Source organism: Neomonachus schauinslandi, chromosome 5 (genome assembly GCF_002201575.2).
Source record: "Neomonachus schauinslandi chromosome 5, ASM220157v2, whole genome shotgun sequence".
NCBI lineage: Eukaryota > Metazoa > Chordata > Mammalia > Carnivora > Phocidae > Neomonachus > Neomonachus schauinslandi.
The window spans coordinates 88,380,999-88,402,763 of record NC_058407.1 but is presented as its reverse complement, the minus strand read 5'-3'; the positions used below and the strand labels follow the sequence as shown (position 1 = coordinate 88,402,763).

The 21,765-nt window shown below is 37.7% G+C and overlaps 1 protein-coding gene across 2 annotated transcripts in view; it reads right to left on the bottom strand.

The window, feature by feature from the left end:
* The window catches only part of LMO3 (LIM domain only 3), a 52,796-nt gene that overhangs the window by 6,093 nt on the left and 24,938 nt on the right, over window positions 1–21,765 (bottom strand). For both annotated transcript variants that reach the window (XM_021690609.1, XM_021690610.1), the window contains exon 3: window positions 4,876–5,001. In XM_021690609.1, coding sequence (XP_021546284.1) covers window positions 4,876–5,001 — 126 coding nt within the window. The remainder of the gene's footprint in view (window positions 1–4,875; window positions 5,002–21,765) is intronic.

Genomic DNA, 21,765 nt, shown 5'->3' with positions numbered 1-21,765 from the left:
TTGACTTCCTACCTTTACAGTTTTACTTCCTCCTGATCCTCACACCATTCCCTCCTTCTTCATATCCCTAACCAATCTCGCTCTCTAATCTCTGAGTACTCTGAGCTACTTTTCATTTCCTGCACACATTAAATGCTTTCACACTTCCATGCCTTGCATGATGCTCCATCTGTCTGGAAAACCCTTGGCTCCCTGGCTTCCTGTCTTCCCCAACCCCCACCAGACACAATTCCTACATTCCAACCAGTCCTAGGGAGTTCTGTTTTAAAACCTGGCCCATCCACCCTTTGATGCTTCTCTAAGACTTCAAGAAGGACAGACCTCTCTTCCCTCTGTTTAGCATCATTTACACTCTTCTGTGAGTCTTTGATGTCCTGTCTCTCCCGTAACTCTGAATATCTCTAAGAGAGAAACTAGCTTTTATTCACCTCTCTTTCCAGAGCCTAGCACAGTGCTTTTATTCTTTAGTGTTACACAATTCTATATATTTGAGGCAATTTCATTACAAACAAACATGTTCTTTCCTTTTCTTATAAAACCATCGTTTAGTTTTACAGAATCGTCTAAGGAGGAGGGGCTTAGTCACCTTTAAGAAATTAACCGATTACACAGAATTCTTCAATTCTGAGTGAGATTCGAGTTATCATCTAAGATGCTCAAAATAACATTCCTCTGCTTCTGTTAATAGAGAAACAAAACAAAACAAAACAAACCTTAGATGTTTAATTCAGGATTCACATCTTCAGCCATACCCCTCTAAAAAGAGTGGAGAGGGTATGTACAAGAAACAACCAATCCCGAAAGAAAAGTTATTTTTACTAGCATTTTTGAAACACTCAGAAGTGCTTTTGATCTTAATGATCTTTTGATTTAAAAGTTAAGATGAAATGGCTGCTAAATAAAATTCATAAGCATTTATAATACCACAATCTCAGATGTCAATAAAGTTTGCTTAAGGGAACATGCCTGTAAATTACCTATTTGCTTTGTGTTTCACTTGAAACGGTGCAGAGCTATAATAATGATTTGGCTACTGAAAGTATAGGTTCATGCGGCATATGGCTTTATTGGAGAGGATTTCCCCAGCAAATGTCAAAGTACAAAGAAAATCTCCTGTGTTGAAAACCTTCTGTATTCAGAGTAACAAAATTTGTCTGCTTTGCTTGACTGATGAAGATTAGCTGACTTCTTGCATTAAAGAAGTTTGTCTTGTAGGGGCTGAAGTGACAAGACAATAACTAAGTGCTAATTGTGCATAACCAGCACTAAAGATATGCAGTCCCATTATGGCATGTAATAAATGAAGCGAACACAGAAATATATTAGGTACTTTAATAATGATACTAGAATAGTATTTTGCAGCAATAAGAATGTGAACAGTTTTAGAGGTAAAATTTAGGAGTGTTTGTCTTACTTGACTGAGTTCTACTGAGGAGATAGACTTAATTGTGAATGCAACTTTTTATTTCAATGGTAAAATAAAATTGATATATGATTTGTAAATAGCATTAACAACCTACAATTTGCGTCATAATAGAATTTAGGCTGGGTTTAGTCCTTGAGTGATGTTTTAATTTTCTGTGTAGAACATGGATAAAATAGGGAAGCCTGCCCTAATGGAAAAAAGGACAAAGGGCATAAACAGGGTGTTCCCTAAAAGAAGAAATATCAAAGGGCCACTAGAAATCAAATAAATGCTAATTAAAAATTATAATGGGACACCATCTTTCATCCCTCAGGGTGACAAGGATTTCTTTTTAAATAATAATTCCCAATGTTAGAGTGAATGTAAGGGAATACATAGCTCTTACGTATCTGGTGTGAGAATAACTGGTATTAACTGTTCGGGAGAGCATTTTAACAATAGATAACATAAGCCTTTAAACAATTATATATTTTGTCCAGTTAATTGTGCTCCTGTGAATTTATCCTGACACAGGCTTGAATATTGTTTATCAATATCATGTTTACAATATTATGTTGATAATACTGATAATATAAAAAGTTGAAGAGATAGCCTATACCTCTGATGATAGAAGACTGATTTAACATATGAAGCTCTATTCATAAAACAAAACACAAGAAGACTTAAGATATCTTAAAAGAATTTGAAAAGCATACTATCGTAAATGAAGAAGTCCAAATATCAAACATTAGGATTCTTCCCTGTTTCTTTTTCTTTAAGCTGCTCAAATATTTTATAAAATATATGCTATATATCATTTGTCATACATGCATAAGAAAACATATGGCTAGCTATACACCAAAATATTAAAATGCCTTCTTTTACAATAGTGAGACATGGGACAATATGATTCTTTATCCCTTTCTAGTTTCCAAAATTTCTACGATGAATATGTAACCTTTTATAAGTAGAAAGCAGCGTTATTTTTTTTTTTTTGCCAATACTACCATTTTTATTTTTTATTTTATTTTATTATTATGTTATATTATGTTATTATTTTATTATAATGTAACCATACATTACATCATTAGTTTTTGATGTAGTGTTCCACGATTCATTGTTGTGTATAACACTCAGTGCTCCATGCAGTACGTGCCCTCTTTAATACCCATCACCGGGCTAACCCATCCCCCCACCCCGCTCCCCTCTAGAACCGTCAGTTTGTTTCTCAGAGTATTGTTTTTTTTTTTTTAAATAAAGATTTTATTTATTGATCTGACAGAGAGAGAGATAAGGAGAGCAGGAACACAAGCAGGGGAGGTGCGAGAGGGAGAAGCAGGCTTCCCGCCGAGCAGGGAGTCCGATGTGGGGCTCGATCCCAGGACCCTGGGATCATGACCCGAGCCGAATACAGACGCTTAATGACTGAGCCACCCAGGCGCCCCTCAGAGTGTTATTGTTGCATAAAGATAACTGTATTGTGAGTAGATGCTGTTAGTGGATCAATATGACAAGTAAATAGAAGTATTCTAAATTTACTACTAATATGCCTTTAAAATATATACACATATATGTACACATGCATATAAATGTCTGTATGAATGTATAGATATTTATGTTCATGTGTCTATATCTTTACATGCATACTTGCCAATTTATTTTTGGCTAAATGTCACCATAGACTGAATTAACCTGCTTGATTCCAAAAGTTTGTTGGGAAGACTCAAGGTGTTGTAAGATGACTTTCTTTTTTTTTTTTTAAAGATTTTATTTATTTATTTGACAGAGAGAGAGATAGCGAGAGAGGGAATACAAGCATGGGGAGTGGGAGAGGGAGAAGCAGGCTTCCCGCAGGGCAGGGAGTCCAATGTGGGGCTCGATCCCAGGACCCTGGCTGGGATCATGACCTGAGCCTAAGGCAGACGCTTAATGACTGAGCCACCCAGGCCCCCCATGATGACTTCTTGAATTATTTCCTGGATAAATTAGATATTGCAAGGTATACTGGGCACTTGTGTTCATCTCCATCTAGCAGGAAATATTATTGAGATATATCTTTTTTTTCGAGATATAGATCTTGTGAAAAAACCAAGTTAGTGGAATATAATTTGGTAAAAGTAAATTATAAATATCAAGATAAAAGAGCTAATTTTTTAGAACCAACTGTGCTCCTGGTATTTAATATAAATTATTTCCCTTAATTTTCAAAATCTGTAAGATAGGTATTAACGTCTCCATTGTCAGGGGGTGGAAACCCATCTCAGAGATTAAGTAACAGACTCAGGGTGTCATAGCTAATATATCATAGGGCTGGAATTTGAATCCAGTTCTCCCTGTAAAAATCATGTTCTCTCTACTACTCTTTACAGGGCCTCATAAAAAAGATGCTGCATTGAATAGTAAAGCAGGGCAAATGACAGTAACTGAGAACTTGATGCAACAAGTATGTCCTGATTATATACTATGTCCAGGTGTTTCACACTCACGCTGAATATATTTTCATTAACATCCATCAAGTGTACTAATTTTTTACTTGTATTTTAACGATAGGTACAGTTTTATATTCTAATATCCTCTGCATATAGCATATAAAACAGGTATCAGTAGTGTATAGTTCCCTCTGGAAATAAAAGTTATAACTTTCAAGAAGGAAAAATAGAATAAAGTGATAATACTTTGAGATGAAAGAGTTCTCTGAGACTGGCTAATCCAGCTCCCCTTTGCTGTAAATGAGAAAACCGAGGTCGAGAGAGCTAAGATGGTTGATGGATGGTTATACATCTTGTGAGGGGCAAAGCCCAGCCTAGAATTTAGGTTTTTAGATGCCTTGTGCAATGCTCTTCCCATTTGCCTATGCTGCCTGCCCAATGCTGATAAGTGTTTAATTATTAGCTATATCTGGCCTCATTCCCAAGGAGACTTAAAGCAACTTAAAAAGTACATATGAAACAAGGTTAAAATTCAAGATAAGAAATCAGGGCAATCATAAATAGGAAAAATAAGATGAAGACACACTACCTCCTACAAATTCCTGTGTATTTGCCTCAGCGCAAATGTGTTGGCTCACAGAACAAAAAGTAAAGATTTTAAGGCTACTTTTAAAAAGACAACATTTTAAAGATACTTTTAAAGTTTTAAAGTAAATTTGAGGGATATTTTAAACCTACTTTTTAAAAGGACAGAAAAACAATAAAGAATGAATAAGAGGAAAACTCAAGTTGATAGCAGTGTCCTCATTTCTTATCGCATCCTGCTCTAGGATGCACTAGGGTGCTCTTTGGGCAGGTAGAAGAGCAGTTTTAAGACCTTTCCCCCTCTGAGCTTTGTTTCTGGCACCAGATGAATGTTTGCAGAAAACAAAAACGCTGAGATTGATTGCCTTAAGTAATATATATAATTCCCATCTTTAAGGAAATAACAAGCAAAGAGAGGTTTGCCATTTTTTAGACACCAGAAGGAAATCCACTTACCTCTGATTACAAAGCTGACATGCAAAGCAGTCCAGGTGGTAAACGTTGTCCTTGGCGCGCATCACCATCTCAAAGGCAGGGATGAGCTTACTGCAGGCGGCACAGTTTCCCGTCACACCGAAGAGCCTGGAACAATAAACATTTTTTTCAAACTCTTACAGGGAGATCTGAGATGATGAGTAGAGAAGGTGCCAGTACACCCTGCAAAGCTATCAACACACAATGCCTTATGATGTACACAATCAAGTTTTATCCTCGGCAGATTCGTAAGCATTCTTCTCCGATACATACTCGGTTGACCTTTCTTGATGAAAATCACATCTCGTTTGAGAAGAAAAGGAAAAGACAAATACAACAGGAAGCTTACATAACCGTACACACACAAGTCGATGGAGGTGAATTCGTAGCAAACAAATCTTCTACTTGGTAGAAAATGCAGTAAATAAAAATGCAACGTAACTTTGACCTTAATGCCACAGAATAGCCATTTTCGCTGGAAAATAAACCCATTTGAATGACTCACTATTTTCTGACATCTAGTTACCACAAGGTTTGCCATTATTATTAAAAGAATGTTTATGAACAAGCCATTTAAATAGTCAAAAAACATTAGAGGCGCGTGCACCTTATGGCCCTATACCATAGTTATAGCTATGATTATGTTATTCAAGTAGCACTTTAAAGTAAATGAGGCCGCAAACTACATATCGCTCGACCAGGAGTTGAAACATAATATATTGAAAGAACCACTGGAACTGTCCAGGAAAGAGGTATTTTTAAAAATCCTTTTTGCGATAGATTCCTGAAAATAGTTATTGTAATGACCTAAAAAAAATAGTATAAAATAAAGTGTCTCTAGAGTTTCATAATGCAAGGAAATAAAATATTTTATCCATTTGCACTGGCAATATTTAAACCAAGTTTCTTTAAAGTTGTTAATGGTGGTGAAGAGTTATTATAAATAATATTTCGTGCATAGCAGTTAATGCACTTTTTAACTAGGAAGCAAACTAGATGAAAAACACCACATCTGCCAGTTTCTTTTTTCTCCAGCATCAGGCTGACAGGAGAAAAATATAATGGCTCTCATGGGAAAGACCAAATTAAAAGCAGTTCTAAACTAATGAATTCAAAGGTGCTATGGAGAAAACTCATTTTATTTATAAAAGTGTACTTTAAAAAACTTAGTCTTTCATTTTATTGAATTTAAGGATTACGCACAAATGTGCTAAAGTTTCTCTTCTTATACTTTCTAAATACTCCAAAGACAGGTAGGCCTTTGCTTCAGGCATGCATATTCATGTTCAAGTTTATAACCATCTCCTCTTACCAGGCTAATGACAATTGTTGGAAAGAGTTGTGAGAATGGTTTTCAGGGTCTGGCAAAATGTGTAATAAATGTTCATGTGTATGTTTTTGTTAGATTGTCTTTAGAAGAATGTAAGTGCCTTGAGGGTAGAAAGCATACATGCTTTTCAAACAGCTTGCCAGTATGATCTGTGCCCTTGATAAGAGGGGAAGGAAGTTTTATATTCAAGAAGACTAAATTCAAGATTGTTAGGCGCTGTTTTCCTGCAGGGATTTTAAAAACATTCTAATAAGGAGCATAACTCTAATCACCTTCATGTTCCCGGTTTACAGCCCCTATTTTAGAAAATAGTTTTTCTCTAAAAAGAACTTCACTGAAAACGTAATATCTCACATCTCCTACTGGCATCGTTAAAAATGAAACCACCACAAGCTAAAGCTTTCATCCTGTTCTTTTGTAAGCAGAATTTTCCCGTCCCTTCTAACATCTCACATTTACTTTTCAGGGCACTTCATATGATCCATTTAGGAGTCACATCCCTTACATGTGCCATTTGTTCCTTCTGTCCTTCCATTATTTATTTATTTATGTGGTTTTTGTCTTGGTTTTTTTTTGGAGAAATAAGGAAATCTTTAAAAGTTCTTTATTCCACGAATATAGATGCACTTGTGGGTAGAAAATGTGGCTGGTAGGCGAGAACGCGGTTGTTGAGATCTACTCGGTTTGCTTACACCTCATAAACATACCCACACAATGCCATTTTGAAATTCTGGACATAGTTTCCCCCAATTTCAATTGCTCTCGCTAGCTGAGCATTTATCAGCTACCTGATTAGAATTTGTTTCCACACAAACCATTGATCATCAGCCTATTACTAGGCAAATGACAGTTAATTACCCACTACATTAACCACTGGGACCTGAGACCTGCTTCTGCTGCCATCAGTCAACATGATAAATGTGGCAAGTTCAGTAATGCATGGCCAGCCCTGAGCTGCCTGCTATACTGCGAACAACCCTCAATCTCACTTCCAGGCCCAGGAAAATCTATGGCAATCTGCATAATTACAAGCTCTGGGTTAATAACAGACAAATGATTTGTTGCATCTAAACAAAGTCCTTGGAATGGTACTGGTCTCTGGAGGCTGGCCGTCCGGCGTGCCTTCTCTACTGTACTAGCCACTGCAATGTGCACAAAACACTTCTCTGCCGTTACAGCCTTCCAATTTGTTGCCCTCCAATTTATGGATTCTGCATATGTGATTTTTAATCATTAAAGGACTCTTGAAGCAATATTATCTTAATTATTCTCTGCTGTAACCAGGGAATTAGGCTTCAGATAAAATTTTCTTCTTCCACGCACTTTCCCTGCCTCGCTGGAGGCTCCATCAGTTTCCATCTACACCTGGACTCTGAAATCCTAATGATGAATTATTGCCCCTTTTCCTAAGAGGGCGAACCTTACAAGGGAACATTTTACTGAACTGTCAGCTCACAGACTGAGTGCGGAGATGCGGAAATCTGATCTAATTTACTGCAAAACGATGCATTTGTTAGACTTTTTCCTCAGTTTTGTCCAAGGATCAAGAGATCATTCTATAGCCACAGTTGTGTTCTTTTTTGCAGTTGGACGAACCCAAGATTCTCTGAGAAAGGAAACAAAGTCCTATTTTACAAAATCGGGTTTTTTCCCAAGCCTATAATGTTATCCTTTGGTTTTCAAACATGACATTTGGATTCTCAGGCAAAAATAATTTTCATATAATATATCAACTAAGCGTAAGGCATGCATGGTCCTCATCTGTAAGATTTTTTTTCAGATATGTCTAGGATATATTCAAGAAGAGTCTCTTAATTATCTAACTCATTTAGACTATTCATAATCCTGGAAATTCTTGTAACCCCTTCCTCTCCACCCCTCACTCCCAGACTCATTTATAGGGATGTTAATACTGATCCACTTTTCTGTGTAAGCAAGAGACCTCTGTAATCTCTTGTTTCCAGTGCTTACAAGATCTCATCCTAACAGAAGAGGACGGCCTAAGTGTACTTAGCAAATAGTACACTGAGACAGTCAAAGCTTTATTTAAAAAAGGAGTCATTTTGAAATTCTGACTTAAATTCATCATCGAGTATCAGCTCATAAATTTATGGTAAGGAAAACATAATTGATCCATTTTGCTCAGCTTAAAACGTCTTATAGATTATAAAAGCATGGCAGGGGTTAATTTGCCAATTTATGGGCTAGATTTCTCCCTACCATTTATGCTCATAATAGGCTTTAAGCGATATGACCTTTGTCTTGTTTCTGACACACTACCAAAAGTGGATTTACGATATACAAGGTGACAACTACCATCTATACAGTATCAATGCATATAACTATTTGCAGGGATCCCAAAGGATGTTCCTGTCCTTTTCCCACTCTGTTTTCACTTTCACTACCTGGCTCTGATAATCTAAACACAGACACGAAGTTAAAAAAACCAAACAGACAACTTATGGGTAAGAACTCTGCCTATCTATATGTGACGTAACACTTCCCACACTGTAGTGTGCATGCAGAGAAACAGTATTGTGTGTGTGTGTGTGTGTGTGTGTGTGTGGCAAGGCAAGAACTAAGACAACACACATATTTTTTAAAGGTACTCAGATAATTTTGCATTTTTACTAAATATTCAACAGCTTTTGCAACATAGTCATAAATCAGGTAAAGCTGTATGGGCTAGTATATATCCATTACTAAAGTTCCTGGAGGTGGGGGTAGAGGAAAACTCAAGACATATAATCATTTAACATAGCAATAATGAATATGGTTTACTACAGGCATCCTGGGGAAAATGAGTGTTCATTGTATTAGTGTCTTTTATTTCACAGCCCCAGATGTTTCTATAGATTTTTTTACCAGGTCAGTGGCTCAAGTCACTAAATCAAATTCCCCCAAGCCATGGAAAGCATAGTATTTGACTCAAATTAATTTATTATTTGGGGGGGAAAATGCATAAATAAATATCACTGCAGTAAACCTTAATTCTGAGCAAAGATCAAGTATTCTCTTCTAGTATTCAGGCAACCCTCATTTAGCAACTTGAATATACATGAATTCAACAGTAATTTTTTTTCAATATCGCAGAGAAGACTTAGTTTAGTTATCATCCTATGTCTATAAAAAAAAAACCTGTCTCTACACAGAATAACTAGAGATGATCAGAGAAAGAAAAGTTTAGTTTTCTAAGAATATGAGGTTGTAATCAATGGAAAAGATCTTTAGCTTTTGACTGCTGGATGGTGAAGTTTTATTGAACATGTTATGTGAGAAGGAATAGAACATTTTCACAGATTGAGAAGGGCAATTGCTTTTTTTGTCTATTACAAATATACTTCTCATCTCCTTTCGTATTTCACTTTTTAAACTAAGGAATGGTAGTGATAGAAAATGAAAACCCTTTAAACATTCAGTTCTTTTGTTTTAAATGTAAAAAGCTCACCCATTTCAAGGGTGAAGAGAGTTGAACCTATTGTTTTCTCCCCTGTTGGGTCTTAGCATGTGATCCACTGTCACAGAGATAAAGAAATTGTGGGAGTTAAAAGAGGAAAAACAGGCAACATTGAACATTTGTAAATGTACAAAGGAGAAGATAAAAAATGTTTAACATTAATTTGAACCATGCTTCTAATTGTTACACAGTTAGGCTTTGCATATATTTTTAGTATACATTGTGCAAGTAGATGAAGTTGAATTTTTCAAAAGTTAAGCTAAAAAAAGTTGACCATGTTTTAAAGGCACTAGATACACCACCTGTTAAAGGAAGCTTAGAGATTATTCCTTTCAGAGTTAAGTAGTTTTATTCGATTAAATTAACTCTAATTTGGGATATTAAGTTCAGTCTTTGCATGTATTTTTATTAACAAGTACTGATCATGCCAGACACATAAAAGCCATTAGCTGAATGTAAAGTTTAATATAAATATTAATATATACCTATATAGTATATATGTATATTCTGTCTATATGCATGTGTATATTCTCTCTGTGTATAAGATCTTATATGTATGATAGAAAAAATACATATCTCCTATATAAGATCTCTAGATAGATACATATATACATAGATAGATAAATAGATCTATACAGATAGATCTACAGGGAATACACACACACTCAGCTCACTGGGTAAGCAGATGTTACAGGGTGAGTGGGAAAATTAAGTCAAACTTACTAATGCCTAACTACAATTTCAGTAAAAAACTGCCAAGGCCCATGCCATATAGTTGTGTACATGTTAAAATATACAACTTGCTACCTGAAATCCCAAAGATAGCTTATGGTACAGATCGAAAGCTCAGGTTCAACAAACCCTTGTTAATGACAGTGGAGGCCTACTATGTGCATGGTACTTGGGAATTGAATGACAGATGGCATTCAGAAGGTAGACAACTGGTAGGAGCTGAAAGAAGGATTTCTCGGGTCGGTGTTAGAGGATAAGGAGAAGTTTAGAGATGGTCAAAATCAGAGTTATTTAAGTCATGTTTAAAAAATGGCAAATATGCTAGCAGTCTGATAGGCTGAAGGTATAGGGAGTAGGAAGAGAAGCTCAGACAACCCACATAGGTGACTCTGGCCTGCATGACTAAGGCTTCATGTTTGGTGCAGTAATATTTTAAGAATATCCTCAGAATATGTCCCTCTCCTATGCTCAGGCAAAACTCTCTTCCTTGAATCAGACAGAATAGCCCTTGGCTGTTGGGTACTCAAATCCAACTCAGATGACTAATTCCTGAGTATCTGCCAACCACAGGTTGGACTAACTGAACATCAGCTCATGATCCAACCCATTTAAACAACAACATGGTGGGGACAATAAAATTATAGGTAAAAAGTTATCCCTGAAGAGGAAGGGGAAAGATTTAACTTTTGGGTTTTTTGGAATTCTTGTTGTTTATACTTAATACTACATTTGGACTAATAGAAAAATAAAAAATGCTAAAGGTGAAGAAACAGATTTTGGGGGAAGCCATTGTCATCTGTCTCTCTGGGGAGTGGATTTTGGGCAAAATAAAGACTAAGGAAACATTCTAGGAAGACTTATTTCCCATAAAACTATACTTGACTGATAGGAACCTATCATTCTAGAAGAACCAAGTCAAGCCCCATGCATGAATGATTGGTTAGGTGTCCATGCCCTAATGGATCACAGAATCTACCCCAATTTGAAGATCGTGATTCAGAATAGGTTGCTTTAGACTATCTCAAGATAGTCCAGGAAAACAAGACAAAACAGGAATAGTGTCAATACTGTCCACACCTTGAAGGTGGACCTTTAATTTCACCACAGAGCTGGTTCTTTCCCCAACTTCACTCAACTCATAAGCCACGCTAACTTATTTTTACTCACTGTCTATTGCTATGCTGTCCAATATGCTTATCACTAGTGGCTACAGGCCACTTAACATGTGGTTAGTCTGTATGGAAATATGCACTAAGTGTAATATACACACCAGAATTCAAGGCACAGAAAAGTAAAATATGTCACGAATAACTTTTAAAATATTGATTATGTATGGAAATGATAATCTTTTAAATACATTTGGTTAAAGAAAATATGTTTTCAAAATTAATTTCACCTTAAAGAAAACTTGCCTTTTAATGAGGCTACTAGAAAAATTAAAATTAATAGGTGAATCATATTATATTTCTATTAGACAATGCTGGTCTATTTTCCTTGCACCCCTGGATACACAAGGCTTATCACAGTTAAACGCATGGAAACCTAGAATTTCTAATTGAAACTCATCCTAGAAATCTCTTTTCCAGTGTTCTATGCCTATGGATAGAAAAAGTAAAGGCCAGAGATATTTTCGTCTAACTTAAAAGTATGTATGCTAATAGTGTGACTCACTATAGCACACCCATACTCTGAAATAGATGTCAATGTCCTACCAGTTCTAGGCTTACTCAGTGTTAACTCCTTTCAAAACTTACCATTTTCTTCTCCGTGCAGTCAGCAACAGGGTAAGATGTAAAGAAAAAGGAGCTGATGCCTGGCCTTCCTGGTCCCTTTCTGGTCCCTGTCCTAGCTCTGCCATGAAGGGCAGGAGATACCCCATGTCTACATATGGAAGCCGACACCATTATTTAGTATCAGCCCATCACTATCACCTAGCCCTCCTTATCCACATCTGGTCCTTTCCTCACTATACTTCTCTGTTTTGCCCCACCAAAATGGAGCAAGAAGAGGTTGCACTAGATAAAAGTCTCTAGCTTGCTGACCTGACAGAGAATCGATTTACCTAGAATTATCATCTCTCTCCCCACACCCGACTCAGTCAAAAGTTACAAACAGTATTTAAATACTATACTTTCACTTTCAACAAATCACTGTCAATTTCTCCTCATACCCATTTTCCAAAGCCTTATGAGCAGGTGTTACTGCTACTTATGATCAGCACAGCAACCTACTGGGAGAAGCGATTCAGAGAGAAGTAAAATTGAGTATTTTTCCTTCGACATATGATGAGGATAATACTTGTGGGCAAATATGGCAATTGTACCAACATTTCATAGAATCATAAAATCTTAGTCCTCAAAAGAATCTTCCGTAGCTAAAACAAATGTGTCAAACTTGTTATTTATTGTTGGATGTTAAAAGACAAGGTTTTTCAAATTTTTAGATATAGCTATGGGAAAAGCTGGAATAAGATGTAGAGAAAAGCAAGAGCCAGTGAAATAAGGGATAACATAGATGAACTAAAACTAGAAATACACATCTTTAAATAATTGAAGTAGATATTTCATCTAGTCACTATAGCATCCCTGCTCTAATTTTCAGGTAAGTTTTTAAAGGAGGAGAGAACAAATCAGTCACAATTATATGACCATAAATATCTATGACTATTTTTACAGATATTATGGGCAATTTAGTTACTGTCTATCCCTCCCTTGATATAACTGAGGAAGTTGTTGGTACATCAAAATAAATGATGCACTGGCTTTAGCCATAGTACAATAAATGCTAATTAGAATGTGCTGTGTAGAGTTTTATAATAAAAGCCTTTTAAGAATTTTTTAAAGCAATAACCTGCCTATCATAAGTTTCAAAAAGCTTTGTCTACTTACAATTATACAGGTTTTTCATGTATAATATTTTCCTAAAAATCAGCATTACAGTCTTTTGCTATCTTTACAGATTTCTTGAGGCCTATAATTACCTTTTCTTTCATCTTTCATTTTCACACTTGTGTTTGTATACACTATATATAAAAGTGAGCAAGAAAGTGGAGAGGTATCTTATTTGAAAATATGATTTTTACCCATCTCGTAACTAATGAACTTGAAGTACTGAAATGTTTCAACAGAAAAGAAAAATAAAGAGGAAGGAAAGAAAAAAAGCTTTTACGGGAAGGCGATGGAGGTCATTTTGTAAACAGTTATTTGAGAACTAATCATGGGAAAGACCTTTTCTTTGATCTTTTTCAAATAAGCCACTTAGTATCTTCACGTGTCAATTTCACCATATTTGCAAGAGCCGCTCACTCATTCATTCAGGCACTAACCAAGACTCAACTAAAGCCCCGCTGGGCAGCACCGACTCCCTGATGACAGGGTAATCGGGTCACAGTGCAAATGTATCTGTTCTGATCTAAAGTGTTTCTTTCATATCCAGAGGTTATGATTTTGTGACAGTAACTGCTGGAGTATTTATAAAAAGTAAACAAATCACTTACCTAGAGTTAGGTAAGGCATTTATTTACTCTTGCAACTAGCCAGTAAAATTTCAGACAAACTTTTCTTCTAGGATTAATTATTATGACTTACTTTAAAGAAAAAGTGCTTTGTAGGAGCCTAGTGACAATACATATAAGGACCTGTTATCTTCAATTTTATGTCAAATTTTATTCAAATCTTTTACCTTACTGCTTTGAAGAAATTATTTAATTACATTTCCCTTTAAGATAAATGGCAGGATTTAGGACCTTGTGTAAATAAGAGGTGCAGAAAATGTTACCAGAGATAGTCATCCTTGTTTTTTTTTTTTAATTTACTTATTAATTAATTTATTTGAGAGTGAGAGAAAGCAAGAGCGGCGGGGAGGGGCAGAGGGAGAGGGAGAAGCAAACTCCCCGCTGAGCAGCGAGCCCATGCGGGGCTCCTCTGGGATCATGACCTGAACCAAAGGCAGATCTTAACCCACTGAGCCACCCAGGCGCCCCTGTCATCCTCGTTTTTAACCGAGGATCATTTGTTATGAAGGCATCAAAATATATCCTAGCTCCAAATTCCATGAACATTATCACCAAAGATTCAAGGTATCTTAGTGGTTCTCTTTTTACAAAAGTGTTCTCTGCAAAGCAAATTTAACATCTGACATCATTTGCCTCTTTAGGATTTTAATGGACAATTGTTCTTAAAATCTTACAAGAAAGTACTCTCAAAACTATCATTTTAAAAAATCACATGTGGGTTACTCTCTGTAATAACAAGGGTATTTACGTGTCACAGTGTGTGCAAGACGATCCTAAATGCATATCTTTGGCACGGGCTAATTATTAGCAGTGCTTGCTTTATCAAAGTGTTCTGGGTTGGGCAGAAAATTATATGGTCAACCTAGTAACAGCCAAAGATTGATTAGAATTCAGACATTTCAAACTTTCTGTTCTTCAGGTCCTTTTTTTGACCCAAATAGGCAGATTGATCTAAATATCCTTTAAGGGCTTTTGTATGATTTTAACATGCTGTGATTTTTCATTCTAGCTGCAGTGTAACTAGATGATTCAGGGAAAAGCTATTTTACTTCTGGAGAATTTGACTTCTTAGTTGTCAGACTGGATTTGTAACATTCTCTTAAAACCAAGTTACAAGGGAAAGTATACAACTTTTATTCAGTACAAGTTAGTATTTTATATCTCTGTATATGTATGTATGTGTATATATATATATATGTGTATATATATGTATATATGCATATATTTAATTGAAGTTTAATTTGAGAATATTTTCAAAGATTTTTGAATTGCCTTAAAGTAGGATTTAGAAGAATTACCAAAATAAACCCATGAAAACAATTATTTGTAGGATGAGAGAGTTCTTTTTTGGAATAAGAAATCAACAAAATAGAGAAAACTCAAAAAGAAAATAGTTCTGTGGAAAGAAGGGGTACAATTCTTCAGTATTAATTAATCTAAGCTTGATGCTCTCCATAATAGATTTGTACAACATCAATATAGTATTATGGAGGCGAAAACTTGAAGTTGAATTTTTGTGTAGTAAAATTATACAAAAAGAGGGCGCCTGGGTGGCTCAGTTGGTTAAGCGACTGCCTTCAGCTCAGGTCATGGTCCCGGAGTCCTGGGATCAAGTCCCACATCGGGCTCCCGGCTCAGCGGGGAGCCTGCTTCTCCCTCTGACCCTCTCCCCTCTCATGCTGTTTCTCTCTCTCTCTCTCTCTCTCTCTCAAATAAATAAATAAATAAAATCTTAAAAAAAAAAAACCTATACAAAAAGAATTATAATCAGACCTGTAGATTATATTTTTGTATCTACACATACAAGGACATTCATACACATGATACACAAATAGTATCATGTAAACATGATGTTTCTGTGTAGTTTTTAAAACATTTTCTTCTGTAAAATGTTATTTCCATAGCACTGAGTTTAAGTAAAGACTTCATTTTTGGAATGTGTATGTATTTTCCTTATAAAAAGAAAGAGCTACTGAGGTATTTCCTTGTTGTGTGACCTTTAGGACTTATTATTTGAAGTACTTCTTACAAATTGTTATGCCACAGTGTCTAGAATTTTAACTATTCCTTAAACACTTCTAAATCTGGATGTCAACCCTTCATAAATAGAAAGTGTATTGGGGTGTGTAACATCAATATATATCCCCACTTCCAATTTAGAAAATACACTGACTTCAGTTATCTCTAGAACCATGCATATATTATTAACCATAAAAGTGCGGCTCAGTGTCAATAAAGTAAATATTTTTGTAAGAAACCTAGGCAGACCACTCTGGGAAAACCTGTTCATGGAATATATGCTAGAATAATTTGCTCCAAGAACATCACCTTAAGGCAGAATCTGCTAAAATATTTGATATTAATTCATTCATCTAATTTTCTAACACTGTGATAATACCAAGTGGACATGAAAATAGGTTATCAAAATGGAAATTACAAATATGAAACCTATCCTCGAAAGGAGAGATGCTTTCTAAATAATTAGTACAGTTCTCAAAAATACTTAATCTACGCTTCTATTGCGTGTGTTTTCTTATCCAGATTCATTTTGTGAAGGGAAAAAAATTATACTTAAAAATCCCTTGAAATCTTAATTTTTTAAGTAAATGTATTAAAATTAGGAATCAGCCACTGAGTCAAATCATAGAGAGGGAAAATCATATTAATATGGTATATTTCAATGTCTGTTCATAAATGCCCATTGCATAAACCTCATAGTAACCTCTATTACTCATGTGAATATTATCTGGGCTCAAGAGAGAAAACAGTGAAAAAGGCACAATCTAAAATTATTAGTGAACAAAATCAGACATAGCAGAAATAAAGATTTTGAACTCTGACACACTGAATATAGAAAAATGAGGCACTGGCATCATTTGACAGCTGATACTTATTGGTAACCACAGGCACCGAAAAGACAACTTAAAAGATATTTGAACTTGCGTGCTCGCGTCTCTCTATGTGCTTGTGTGTCCACATGTATAAAGTACTAACCTACTAGTTATCTCTTTTTACTCTCAGCCTGTCAAAAAAACCTGTCAGCTGCAAAGGCGATAAGGGGGGCAGTTTAAAGAAGATCCTGGAGCCTTAAGCTCCTTAATGTGCCAAGAATCAATCCCATGAAAGCAAACAACTTGAAAAAGGGTTCTATGTATTTAGGAAAGCTCTCGGGCTGCCTTCCCGCTCAGCTCCAGCCAGAGCGAGCGTTCAAGTTTTCTCACCCTAATGACCCCTGAAACAGCCCTGAGGGATTGCAAAACAAGGCCGTTACACAAGGCAGCTTGCTAATTGAGAAGTTGATCGGGGGTAGAGAAATCCTGCTTTACCACGTTAAGTGTCGAAATCAAGCATGACTAGATTGACGTCGCCAAATCACCGTCTGGAGGCCACTCCACGCCAGGAGCAGCACGGCTTTTCACACCTGATAGGCCCTCACTCTATCTACATCAAGTCACATTAAGAAAGGAATGGTTTACGGAACTGGAGCCCGCGCCCCGAAGAGCATTACTCCACTGCCTAATTGCTGCTTCTCCGCTTCCCCCAAGAACCAAACCCGTCGGGCAGCAGCTTACCTGTTCCCCTTGGAAAGCCCGCCCTGCCTCCACCCACGCCGCGCGCGACGGTCGCTGTTAGGAAAAGGTTAGCGCCAGCTCCCAGAACGAGTTAGAGGAAGACCGCAGCAGGCTTAGACATTTCGTATCACACATCTCGATGACATTGATTTAAACTACAGAACCCCCGGAACAGTGCTACGAACAATGGCCCCTGAAAGCTTCCTTTCCCCCCTTTTCTTTCTTTCTTTTTTTCAATGAAGTTGCAGATTCACGGTGTATGATCAGTGAAATGCCTGAAAACAGTGATTTAGACGCCAGGCGGGATGCGGAAGAGAGGGGAGACCTTCTGCTTTTGAACTCTGAGTCCCCAGTCACGGATTTGCTGCCCTCCAACCTAAAATCCCCTGTGACAGATGGCATAATAGATATTCCTGACAGCCCACACTGGCAGGCTGATAGTACTTGGTATTTTTTCCTACACTCTGTTTCTGACAGGTTCAAAGCACTTAACCAGCAATGTGGTTTAGGTGGGGAGGTGCAGTGAGAACCTGAATTAGGAACACCCCCCTCATTTCTACCACTTTCAAATTAAATGTATTATTATTATTATTTACCACTTTTCAATTTTAAATCTCAGTTTGCTTACTGAGACAATGGAGTTAATTTCAATCTGTTCTCCACTAACTACAGGGCAGGGAGGGAAATAAATGGCTTTCTTTCCAACTGCAAAGATTTTTTTTTTTTTGGCCATTAAAAAAACATTCCTATATAAATTTGTACTATGAAAATTAACCTTTACCATTCTTATTTGCGAGGTGGTAGGTGACAGTCATTTTACAGGAGAAACTGAGGCACAGAGGTAACAATGACTCACCTCAGATCTTTTTTTTTTTTTTTAAAGATTTTATTTATTTATTAGAGAGAGAGCACATGAGAGGGGGGAGGGTCAGAGGGAGAAGCAGACCCCCTGCCGAGCAGGGAGCCCGATGAGGGACTCGATCCAGGGACTCCAGGATCATGACCTGAGCCGAAGGCAGTCGCTTAACCAACTGAGCCACCCAGGCGCCCGACTCACCTCAGATCTTACAGTCAATTAGTAGCAGTGATGGAAACCTGGAAGTCTATGGTTTCTGATACCCAGACTGGTGATCCTCCATATCAGACTTCTGGCCCTTAATCCAAGTATGATGGATAAGATAGTGTGACAAACTGGTAACAAAGAGAAACAAACAAAAAACATACAAGGGGAAAAGGTATTTTCTTACCTTGCCAAAGATGACAGGGCAATCTATTGTACTCTACAACCCAGTGCTGACTTCCAAGGTATAATCTAAACTTTATATTTGTCATGCATTTATGAAAAGCTCAAAGTTCTCTTTTAGAGCTCAAAATTAGCAAACAAACCCACAAGAATAAAACCCCACTAAAACTGAGGCTTTATTCATTTTAGAAACCACAAACATAAGATCAATTTCTTCACACTAAAGATAATACTATCCACAAAAGAATTTGTAATGGAGGGCGCCTGGGTGGCTCAGTCGTTAAGCGTCTGCCTTCGGCTCAGGTCATGATCCTGGGGTCCCGGGATCGAGTCCCACATCGGGCTCCCTGCTCGGCGGGAAGCCTGCTTCTCCCTCTCCCACTCCCCCTGCTTGTGTTCCTGCTCTCGCTGTCTCTCTGTCAGATAAATAAAATCTTAAAAAAAAAAAAAGAATAGAATTTGTAATGGAAAAAGCAACTAAAAGTCTAACTCCTCTCTGAAAATAATACCTCATCATATTAGACAAATCAATCAGAAGATTTTCCCGTGCTTACACGGTAGAGAAACACCTCAAATCAACATCAATATGTAATCTGGTCAGTTATGTAAGGGCTTAGCACGTAAGGGTGAGTGTCTCTTCAGCCCTGGCTCTGTACCTGACACCATTCTAAGCATTTTACATGGGTTGTCTCATTAATCCTCACAACCACCGAATTAGCAGGTGGCAGTCTATTCCCCCACTTTATGGATGAGGAAAGGGAAGCATTCAGATGTCACATGCCCGGGGTGCACGGATAGTTATTGGAGAGGTGAACTCAACGGATTCCTGCTCTTGCCTCAATAGAACAGAAGGAAACTCAGAGGCAATTTACCACTTCTTTTTTTTTTTTTTTTAAAGATTTTATTTATTTATTTGAGACAGAGAGAATGAGAGACAGAGAGCATGAGAGGGAGGAGGGTCAGAGGGAGAAGCAGACCCCCCGCTGAGCAGGGAGCCCGATGCGGGACTAGATCCCGGGACTCCAGGATCATGACCTGAGCCGAAGGCAGTCGCTTAACCAACTGAGCCACCCAGGCGCCCAATTTACCACTTCTTAAAGATCCCTTTTCACTTCCTGATCTCGCAGAAGTGCTTACGTTTAAAGCCCAAATCTGTCTTTCTAGACCTTCCACTCGCTGGGGCCTTACAGAACTAGTCTAGATCTCTTTACACAGAACATGCCTCTCTTCTGCAGACTACGTAGCCATGCCCCTTCATGTTCCGTGCTGACTCGTCAGGACAATCTGCCAGTCCCTCAAGCCAGAGGTCTCACATTCATCTTTGACTGCTCCTCCCCTCCCCAAACCCTCAAAGTCAATCCTGCCAGGTCTCTCTCCTTAATGTTCTATGGACACGTCCCTTTTTTCTTCCATCTCAGTGACCCATCTCTAGCATGCATCTTTTTTCCCCTGGACTCACACTACGACCTCCTAGCTGACCATCTTCTCTACCAGCCTGCCCTGCCCTTTCTTTGCTCTCCATGCTGCAGCCAGGTACTGTTCTAGAACACAGATCCAATGTGTTGCTTCTGCCTATAACCCTCTATAGCTCCCCACTGCATGAAGGATAAAGGCAAGAAGGCATGAAAGGGCCAACCCACCTGCCCCCAGTCTTCCTTTCCGTCTTCTCTTCCACAACTGTGCCTCGTCCCCAACATGCTCTCTTCTCTCTCAATTCACCATCTATTTTCATGCCTGATATCCTATCAGTCTTGAGTGTTTAGCCCCTGCTACATCTATTCTTCCTGGCAAACTACTACTCCTTTTCCATACTCAGCTCAACTGTCACCCTCTGATTTCCCTGAGGCAAAATGAATAACCCCTTCCTTTGGATATTTAACCACTTGTTTTCTTATACTATATGGACCTCACAGCACTTGTACCGGCTTCTGTCCCTCTGTCTCTTCCTCACTAGATAGTAAGCTCCCTGATACCATGCACTCTCCTTTACCTAACGCATGTCTTACATGCTCTGATGTTACTGAACTCCACAGCAGGGACATAACTGGAAATTAGCATTCTTTCCTTGTCAACTAATTAGATTTCATATAGGAATTTTACTTATACCCACTAGGTTACTACCAGCTATTTTTAAAATCCTATTTTGAACTCAGTGTACAATGGATATAACACCTCTAGGCAGAACTCAAAAATAAATTATTTAGAAGCTGTTATAAGGATCAGACCACACTCCTCATATCCCTTCCGGAACTATACCTTATAGAAATAACCTAATAAGGACAAAGCCACACTGAGTAAAGCTACACCAGCCCCACATTAGGCAACATCATCATCTACTTGCCGAAACTCCGCACAAATTAGGTCTGTCTTTGATCGCATTTCAGACGGTGTAGGTGGCAATGTATCAGAATTGTTACTAAAAGGTGGGGAAAACTTGTATGTGGTATCATCACTACCCAGCATATCAGGTCATACATAGTCTTTACTATCATTACCCCATTACTCTCCAAAGTAACAAAAAGCACAGGTCACGATATTATGCATCTCACTTAGGCAGGCATTCAAGCTGATTGCCCTGAGGAAGCATACCTCCCTCTTATTCTCAGGATCCACCTCCTACATCTCATTTCCTGCTTGCATTTCATGCTATTCCGCTCCTTCTTCCTGCCCTCCAGTCAAGATTTATTGAGCACTTACTACCTTCCAGGTTTTCTACCAGACGCTGGATATGATAAAACAAGTACAACAATGCCTTGCCTTCAAAAGGTTTGCAGTATAGTGCTGGAGAGAGAGACAAGTAGGCATAACAACAACAAAATAGTGCATTCTCTTCTCCTAACAAACCAGGGCAGGGGCTCCTGGTGGCCCAGTCGGTTAAGCATCTGCCTTCGCTCAGGTCATGGTCCCATCGGGCTCTCTGCTCAGCGGGAGCCTGCTTCTCCCTCTCTCTCAAATAAATACATAAAATCTTAAAAAAAAAAAAAAAAAAAAAAAGCCAGTCTGTGTACAACTGGAAGAAGATTT